Below are 9562 nucleotides of genomic sequence, written 5' to 3' on the forward strand. Positions count from 1 at the left end.
GGTCGGCGCGGCCCGGGCACCTCCGGGCACCTCCGGGCACCTCCGGGCACCTCCCCGGCGCAGGACGCCCGGCCGTGGCGCGGCTCCGAGCTCAGCCGCCCGCCGGGCGTGCACGCGGGGCGGGGCGGGGCGGGGCGGGGCCGAGAACCGCCGCGCGCCGACCCCCGCCCCCCGCCCCGGCCGCCTGGGCCCGCTGCGCGCCGCGCCTCGCTGCCCCCGACACGCACACGCGCGGCCGTGAACCCCGCTTCGACGTGCGTGTCGTGGCTTAAAAATAGCGGCTAATCCGTCAGCCGGTGTCGCGGCGGCGGGCGGGGGCGGCGGCGGCGGCGGCGGCGGCGGGAGGAGAGTCATGGCCGCGGGGCCCGCGGCGCCTGCGATCGGCCTCCGGGACTGAGCCCCCGGCCGCGGCCGCGCCGAGGTACGGGGGCTGCGGGGGGCGCGGGGCGCTGGGGCCCGAGGCGCGCCGCCCCGGGGCGGGGGAGGGGCAGGGGAGGGGGAGGCCCCGGGGAGGGGGCCCCGCGGGGGGGGGGCGGGGCGCGGAGCTGAGCTCCCGGGGCTCCCCCGCACCCCCCGCACCCCCCGCACCCTCAGCGCCGGCCGCGGCCACAGCCACGAACCTGTTACAGCCGCCCCGGGCGGGCCGGGGGGGAGGGGAGGGGAGGGGAGGGGAGGGGAGGGGAGGGCGGCCCGGACGGCGAGGGGGGGGGGCGGCGTTGGGGAGCCCGACCGCGGCGGGTGGGACTGCAGGGGTGTACCCCGGGGACGGAGGGGGGCTGGCTCCTCCAGCCCCGGGGGACAGAGTCTCACCGAGCTCCTTCCCACACCTGGGTTCCTCCCCGCTCCCTTTCTACCGCTTGGCATCACACCGGCAGCAGAACCTATTTCGAGAAACCACTGTTGGGGAATAAAGTGATGATGGTGTCTTTAGGCCCCGAGGAACACAAGGCAGATGATGATGATGGTGGTGGCGGCGGCGATGGTGGCCATGGAGGCTGTAGTGCTCTGTGTCCGTGCCCCTCCTGCCCCAGCCTTTGCCAAGATCTCCCCGAACACCCTACGATCCAGGCTCCCCTTAGCAGGCCTGATCCTAACGCCCCTGCTCCCTGAGGCCTGTACAAGCACGGTCTCCCCTGGTCTGGGGAAAGGAGAGCCCGGACCCTGGCTCACAGCAGGGATGGGTGGCAGAGTGTGTGCAGGTCAAAGATGGCCTCTGGCTACTGGACTTTTGGTTGAGGCGCCTGGGGCAGAAGACCAGGAAGGGAGTGGAAGGGGAATCCTTGGGACCAGCCCATCCTGGTCGTGGGAGGGGGAGAGGGAAGGAGAGAGGGACTCTTGCCTGAAGGACCCAGGACAAGTCTCACAGGCTGGCACCTCCCAGCTGTGCAGCTCTGCCCAGGCTCCCACTATCAGAAGGGCCAGCTGTCCCCGGAGAGTCGGAGGCACACCCGCTACCCTCACCGCCAACCCCATGCCCTGCATAGGCTCACGGGACTCCAACAGTAAGACAGACGGCAATTTCAGCCTCTGAGCCTGACAGGACCCCTCATCCTTTCCTTTCCTTGGACCCCAGCCTCCGCCTCTCCCCCACACACCCAGACACATTAGTCCAGCCCTGCTTGACTCAGAAATCCTCACATTGGAGATGAGGTTTGATCAATAATTTCTGTGTGCTGATGAAAGGAGAGTGGTTTGGCTGTTGTGCATATAGATTGGCACCTTCTTCCTCTAGTGTGTGCATCCGGCAAGTATTTTTCAAAAACTTACGCTTCATCTTTATTGCTATTCCCCACTCACCTCAGCCCACAACATGCACTTCCCATAGTGGGCTCAACTCTAAGGCAGTGGTGGGGCAGGAATGGGTTAAAGCAGCCCATGTCTCTGTCGCTGAGGAGACAGGCTTGGCATATGTCATGGCCCCAGCTGCTGTCTTCTTGCTAATTCTCCCTGGATGGATCCAGAGCCACCCCCCATTCCCATCCCAGCTCCCTGGGCTCTCTGCCTGTAGCCCCAGACAGATGAGACCCAGATTCAGGCTGGCAAGAGTTCCCGCAATGGGCACTGCCACCCAAATATCAAATGTGTGTGTGTGTGTGTGTTGGGAGTGGGGGTGGAGTGGTGGAGCAGAAAGCCAGCAGCTGGGCAGCTCCTTCTCCCGTAAACAAGGACATGTGACTCCCACCTCCTTGCCTGGCTGAGCCAAAGAGCAGAGAGGAGCTGCTGCAGCTTGAAGGAAAGAGTAATTGTGGAGTCGCCCCCTGCTAGGGCCAGACTTAACCTTCCCTCCCTTGAGAAGCTTCTCCCCAGGGCCCAGCCCAGTTGGCAAGAAGGGAAGCAGCTGCTCAGGACCCACTCAGGTGTGTCTCCCTTCCATTCCTCCTCCAGCAACAGCTACCTGGAGACTAAGCCATCATCAGCGCAGCCACCCCTGCAGCTGGCACGGTTTCCAGCACCTCTACGATGTGCCCTGGTAACTGGCTCTGGGCCTCCATGACTTTTATGGCCCGCTTCTCCCGGAGCAGTTCAAGGTCTCCTGTTCGCACTAGAGGGGCCCTGGAAGAGATGCCAGCTGTTCAACATCCCTTCCTCAATGTCTTTGAGTTGGAGAGGCTCCTCTACACAGGCAAGACAGCCTGTAACCATGCCGATGAGGTCTGGCCAGGCCTCTACCTCGGAGACCAGTATGTACCTGGCAGCGTGTGCGTCATGGCTGCGTGTATGTGTGTGTGTGTGTGTGTATGTGTGTGTGTGTACACATGCAAGATGAAAGGAGAAGGGTGGCAGGCAGGCACTGAGTCGTGTTGTTGAATCCAGGTTGAGGATGGAGGGGCAGGGGTGCTTGGGCAGCGAGTGGAGGCTGCAGAGTTTGAGGGAGTTCGGGCGAGTTTGGGCAAGATTATCAATATACCCAACTCTGGACAGGAAGTCTCTGTTCAGGTAATAATGTCACTCACTTAGCAAAATTAATTATCGAGTGCCAGTGCCATGTGGCAGACATAATAGATGATGTCTCTGACCTTCCATCTCTTGTGCTGTGATGCTGAAAAAAGGCAGCCACTGGGAGCCAGGAAGTGGGTAGTAAGCCGAAAGGTTGACCAGGCAAAGCCACAGTGCGTGCAGAGGTTCTGCAGGATGGGGGCCATGGAGAGAAGAGCATCCAGAGAGGAGTTCTCTCACCTCTCTCTCTCTCAAGGGCTTTACAGTCTACAAGGAGTTTTTATTTTAGCTCTTAATCTTTACAACAGCCTTGTGAGGTAGGCCCCACTACCCCCAGGTTACAGATGGCAAAACTGAAGCGTGGAGAAGTTGTGACTGGCCCAAGGTCACACAGGTCATAAGTAGCAGGGCCAGGACTTGGAGGTTGAAGCTCAGGGCTCCTCGTACTTGAGGAGCTTGCACTGGACGGGGCGTTGGCCCCAAGGCAAGGCCAGGCTGCCTGAGAGGCGTCCGCGCCTAGGCCGATGGGCATGGGCCAGAGGAACACCTGAAGGTGACATCATGAAACAGGGTCAGTGTGAGCATGGGATGAACTGGGAGAATTGCCTCCTTCTGCAAAGCACAGGTCCGGTCAGTCCTTCCCACAGACCCAGTAAAATCCCGCTGCCTGGGAGGACTCTCAGTAGTTTATTATGGCTGTCGTCCACCCACCCCATTAGTCTTCTCTTCCTCAACCAGAACGTCCCCAGCACCCTCCACCCTCACTCACGGATGAGACTCCAGGTTGTTGCCCACCTTGGTTTCCCCTCTGGGTTGTCAGTAAGTGGAGGCATGGAGGCAATGACGCTAGCTAGGCGGCAGACGGGGTGGAGACCTGGGCCTCTGGCCCCAGAGCTTAGCTCCCCCACCCTCCCTCTGACCTCTCCTCGATGCAGGGACATAGCCAACAACCGCCGTGAGCTCCGCCGCCTGGGCATCACCCACGTCCTCAATGCCTCACACAGCAGGTGGCGGGGTACGCCCGAGGTCTACCAGGGGCTGGGCATCCGCTACCTGGGGGTCGAGGCCCACGACTCGCCAGCCTTTGACATGAGCATCCACTTCCAGACAGCTGCCGATTTCATCCACCGGGCGCTGAGCCAGCCAGGAGGTAGGAGGGGACAGCTAGGGGAAGAAGGTAGGGGGACAGGGATGACCGACATCGGGTTAGGGAAAAACCCGGGTGTTCAAGTATGGAGAGATTTGAATGACATGACACATGACAGGATGCTCAGGATATGAGAGTAAGGAAAGAAAAATACCCGCAACTATTTGTAAAAGGCAGTGCATGCATGAGAAGGAAAGGAAGTAATCCAAAGCGCTAACGGAACGGCAATGCTAAGGCACCTGGGAACTGTCATCGGACCCCCTCTCTGTGCTAGACTCAGTTTTACCTGAGTGACGAGTGTCGACCTGGACAGTGTCAACCCTTTGCAGGCTTCCGGACGCTGAGCCACTGCATGTTGTCCATCCTCTCCTGTCTAGGCCACCCGGGGTTCTGCATACTGCCCACCCCTAGGGGCACCCCAGCCTGTCTCCAGGCACACCTGCTCACGTGTCTTCCTCCTCACCTGGCCCCGTAGCCCTCTCCCTAGCTGCCTCCAACCCACAAAGCGTCCCACTGCTGCCTCACGTGTCTGTCCCCCCAGGGAAGATCCTGGTGCACTGCGCCGTGGGAGTGAGCCGATCCGCCACACTGGTCCTGGCCTACCTCATGCTCTACCACCACCTCACCCTCGTGGAGGCCATCAAGAAAGTCAAGGACCACCGAGGCATCATCCCCAACCGGGGCTTCCTGAGGCAGCTCCTGGCCCTGGACCGCAGGCTGCGGCAGGGTCTGGAGGCCTGAGGGCGGAGGAAGGCGCTCAGGCCAGGTGCACCTGTCCCTGGCTCCCGGCTGCAGAGAGGAGGCCCAGGGATCCCATCCTCTCCTGTGGGCAGGGGAGCAAGAGGGCTGCGGCTCCCACCGCTGTTGCTGTTGGTCGGGAGGGGATGGGGAGTGAGGTTGGGCGGTGTGCTGGGCACCCAGGGAGGAGCTGACCGGGAAAGGAAGCTGCCAAGCTGTAGGTAGATTCAGACACCCTGGGCTCCAGCCAGGCTGCTCCCGTGACCCAGAGCCCCCTCCCCCGCCCATTGTGCCCAAGTGTTCCCCTCGCTCACTTATCAAAACAAAAACGCCATCTCTGTCCTGTGCCTGTGCGGAGAGTCAGGGATGCTGCAAGCACGAACGTGATGGTGGAGATATGTGTGTCGATGGTGGCGGAGAGACAGACGGTAAAGAGAGAGTGTGAAAAGCTGTGAAACCAGAGGGAGACACTCACCCAGACTTGTTACTCCAAGCGCAGGAAGAGGAGGTGTGGGAGGATTGGCGCTGTGCCCGCGGGCGCTGGTCGCGGCCAGAAGCTGCAGAGGTGCAGGCCTGGGAGTCTAGATGCTCGCTGGCTTCCTGGCTGCAGGTGTCTTGGGGGGAAATAAAGATGCTGGACAAGACAAGATCCTGGTGAAGTCGTTGACAGCTTGTAGGGCCTTCCCCACCTGCCTCCTGGAAACCCCCGGCTTTCTGGGGGCTTTTCAGCAACAGTTCCTGACTCCCTCCTAGTGGTCCTAAACCCCCAGTAGTTGTCAGGGGGCCGGCGCTGCTTTCTCTCAAGTTCACTTTCACTCCTGGCCACAAGCGCAGTCTTGGTGTGTTATTTCCCGCTGTGTCCACGCGGGGGAAGCAGAGGACCAGAGACACCAGGCATGCAGCCGCTTCGTGGAGCTGCTGGGAAGGCACAGCCTCCATCTGCCAAGCTTAAAATAGATCTCTGTTCCCAAGCTCAGGTGTGGAAGAAAGACAGCTTTATTTTCAAGAAATTTGCCAACTTCTATGTCAAGTCCCCATCATGATGGGCTAGCCGAATATTAATCTTAAATCAACCCCAGCCCTAAATCCTATATTCAGGGGTCTGGACTTTGCCTGGTACCCAGAAGTTGGAGGAGAAAGAAAGAGAGGTGATGTAATTGCTTCCTCTTGTAATCTTTCCAGGTTTGCCTCATGAGAATGTAATGCAGTCTCCTTAGTCAACTTAGTGAAAATTTAGACTCACTAACCAGAGAGAACCATCTTGGTTTTTCTGTTATCCCAGCTGGGAAGTGCCAGCCACCACATCCCTCCTTTAAAAAAAAAAAAAAGAAAGAAAGAAAGAAAGAAAAGAAAAAGAAAAAGACATGTTCCTAGAATGGAAAATCTGCATGACTAGGAGTAGGGGACAGAAGAGAATGTGGAAACTACAGGGAAAAGAAGTCATTTAATATACCTAAAGAGTGTATCTTACCCCAAAGTATAGAAACTCAGAATCTCAAAGCTGGAAGGTGCCTTCCTAGATGATCCATTTCCACCCTCCAACAAGGCATAAATAAATCAGCTTTTTAAAATACCTTTGATGCTGTTCATCAAGCACCTCCTTGGACACCGTTGATGGTAAGGAACCAGTACATAACTTCCATACTATTTTACCAGCTCTGAATATGAGAAAGCTCTAATACCACGCATGCATCATGCAGTCTGGTTACAGTAGTAGCGACATGAGGCCAAAAGATGCGCCAGCCTGGGCTCCCTGGCTATTAGGGCCTTCGGGTAAGTCACTTGGCAAACCCTTCTCCACCTGTCAGGTGCGATAGTCCTGTCTGCTTCCCCAGTGTTACACTGGGCATTTAATCAGATATGCAAGTATGAGGCTCAGAGCACAGGCAGTATTTAGTAAGTGTTCTTTCTCTTGCTCCATGCCTCCCCTGGTTTGAAGCCAGCTTCTCCTGGCTCTCTGTGTCCTCTTACTTTCCGCCTAGCAGCTCTGCTTGTCTCCAAGAGTCTGAGTTTGTCATGTTTCAAGTTTCCCCCTCAGCCTTGCCAATAGAGGCGTCTCTTTCTGTTTGTGGCAACCAGCACTAGTCTCGGTGCTTCAAGCTAGACCGGCAAAATCTAGTACCCAGGACCTTAAGTTTCTATTACCATTGAGGGTCAAATTTATCTAAGGGGTAGAATGAGGCCGTCATTAGAAATGTGGATTCTAATTAAAATGCATCAATTCCCTATCAGAACCATGGGCAGGAGGATTTAAGAATAAGATCAAATAACCCAGAAGTAACTCAGGCTTTAGACAAACAGACCCTAAGCATGATCTGACCAGTACAGAGTACCCCGTGGACCTGGCACCACCTTTGTTCCAGTCCAGTACATATATCTGTCACTATTGATGTAACCTGCAGCATCTTCTAACTTCTAGTTGAGAAGTAAAGCGACTAAAGTATATTTGGCCAAAGATTATCTTCACAGAGCAGGTGAGTGTGAGCCCCACGTTGGGTGGAGATATTGCTTAAATAAATTAAAATACAGCTGTATGAATGCAGGCTGAATGTGCCTCAAGTAAATCCCCTAAAACTGTTTCAAGCTGAGTCACTTGAGAATTTATTTCTAACTTCTAGTCAGGAAGTATAGCGACTAAAGTATATTTGGTCAAAGATTATCCTCTCAGAGCAGGTTACATATTTGTACTATTTAACAAAGCCATGTGATGGCTGTGCTGAGGCAGTCTTTTGCCTCTATAGATATTAAGATATCAACCCATTTAATCCTCATGAAAACCCTGTGAAAGTTGTCATTGGCATCTCTTGACAGGGAAGCTGAGGCGAAAGAACTTTCCCCAGGACACAGAGGTGGCCAGTGGAAGGATTCAGACCCGGTGCTCTGGCTTCAGAGCCTGAGTAGAATCACCCTGCTGCTATGCCTTTCGTCCCTAACTCCACCATTTCACATTATAAGTGTGCCTGTGTGTGTGTGTGTGTGTGTGTTCCAGGGAGAGATGAGGGGGTGCCTCACAACCTGGTCATTACACAGATAGAATCAGTGCTGTCCTCCCAAGGGGCTGGGGGTGACAGCTGTCACAGGCTGGTCTTCCTCCCATCTGCCAAAACCAATGTTCAAAGTCCAGTCTCTCTCTTCCTCTTCTTGGGGGCAGTTGACCGCTTGAACCTAAGCAAAGGACAGGAATAAATGAGCTCTTGTCAGATGCAGCCTGTGCTTTCAGCCGGCTGGGCCCGGCCCCTCGGGGGCTGTGGCCCACGTCAGTCTTGTCATTCTGTCCTGCTCCTGCCCCTGCCGCCTCCAGCCCTGGCCTGGGTGATGTTGACTCAAACCTTTGTGGCAAGACGGGGAGCTTTTGCTGCCTCTGGGGAGAGGGAGGAATGTTTGTCCGGTCCTCACCCTGTAACTAATCCCAGCTGAGAAGCTCCACAGGGAGAGGCGCTAAGGGAGAACGGCCGCTTCTGAGCCACAAGGCAGCAGATGGAAGGAACCAGAGAGGCAGCTGGGCTTTAACATTGGCTGGAGAGGGCCAGGCCTGGCTGTACAGAACGGCCCTGCTGGAATAATGGCTTGGAGAGAGGACAGCTTACGGGGACAGTGAGACTGGTTATAAAGAAAGCTAGGGGTACCTGGGTGGCTCCATGGTTGAGCATCTGCCTTTGGCTCAAGGTATGATCCTGGGGTCCTGGGATCGAGTCCCACATCAGGCTCCATGCATGGAGCCTGCTTCTCCCTCTGCCTGTGTCTCTGCCTCTCTCTGTGTGTCTCTCATGAATAAATAAATAAAATCTTGAAAGAAAGAAAGAAAGAAAGAAAGAAAGAAAGAAAGAAAGAAAGAAAGAAAGAAAGAAAGAAAGAAAGAAAGAAAGAAGAAAAGAAAAAAAGAAAAAAGAAAAGAAGAGAAAGAAAGAAAATATTATCCCAAACTCCTAGTTACCAGAGGGGAGGGAGGTGGCGGGATGAGTGAAATAGGTGAAGGAGACTAAGAATGCACTTGTCCTGATGTATAGAATCGTTGGATCACTCTATTGTACACCTGCAACTAATATAACACTGTATGTGGAATTGACATTTAAAAAAATAATAAAGAAAACAAGAAAGAAACAGAAAAGAAAGTTCCTGTTTATCTTAGCTTTCTCTCCCCTGAGCTTTTTTCTTTTTGAAGAAGGAGCCAATGATCCAAAAGTTTAGGGAAGAGTCCTGTTCATACCCTAATCCCTGGCGCCTGGGAAAATGTTATGTCATGTAGCAAAAGGGATTTTGCAGAGGTGATGAAACTACAACTTTGTAGGGTGCCTGGCTGGCTCTATTGGCGGAGCATGCAACTCTTGATCTTGGGCTCAGGAGTTTGAGCCCCACGTCGGGTGGAGGCATTGCTTAGATAAATTTAAAAAAAAACAAAACAAAACCCATTTTAAAGTTTGTACTTGCATGGGGAAATAACACTGGATTCTCTGGTGGGCCCAATTACATGAACCCTGAAAAGCAGAGAAACTTTTCCCACTATGATGAGAGATTTGATGTGAGGGCTGAGCCCCCATGGTTGGCTTAGAAGACAGGGAAGGGGGCCATGAACGAGGAAAGCAATGCCGGTGGCTTCTAGAAGCAGGGAAGAAGCAAGAAAATGAATTATCCCCTCTTCCTCCAGCCCTGCTGACAGGGCTTGATTTTGGCCCCGTGAGGCCTGTGTCAGACTTCTGATCTACAACCTGTAAGATAAATAAATTCACAGTGTTTAAGCCA

The 9562-nt window shown here is 55.1% G+C and overlaps 1 protein-coding gene across 1 annotated transcript; it reads left to right on the forward strand.

Moving 5' to 3' along the window:
• The first annotated feature begins 299 nt into the window (after positions 1 to 299).
• On the forward strand, positions 300 to 9562 carry DUSP26 (dual specificity phosphatase 26). Its single transcript, XM_038560135.1, has 4 exons — positions 300 to 421; positions 2386 to 2681; positions 3873 to 4087; positions 4626 to 9562. Exons 2-4 carry the CDS (start codon positions 2461 to 2463, stop codon positions 4823 to 4825), a joined length of 636 nt encoding a protein of 211 aa, XP_038416063.1. The 5' UTR covers positions 300 to 421; positions 2386 to 2460; the 3' UTR covers positions 4826 to 9562.

Source organism: Canis lupus, chromosome 16 (genome assembly GCF_011100685.1).
Source record: "Canis lupus familiaris isolate Mischka breed German Shepherd chromosome 16, alternate assembly UU_Cfam_GSD_1.0, whole genome shotgun sequence".
NCBI lineage: Eukaryota > Metazoa > Chordata > Mammalia > Carnivora > Canidae > Canis > Canis lupus.

What these genes read in the sequence shown, in the direction of transcription:
- DUSP26 (XM_038560135.1), top strand. Translation starts at nt 2,461, where the DNA reads ATGTGCCCTGGTAACTGGCTCTGGGCCTCCATGACTTTTATGGCCCGC. An exon ending in GGCCTCTACCTCGGAGACCA is followed by an intron (nt 2,682 to 3,872) that starts GTATGTACCTGG and finishes TCCTCGATGCAG; the next exon opens with GGACATAGCCAACAACCGCC. An exon ending in GGCGCTGAGCCAGCCAGGAG is followed by an intron (nt 4,088 to 4,625) that starts GTAGGAGGGGAC and finishes CTGTCCCCCCAG; the next exon opens with GGAAGATCCTGGTGCACTGC.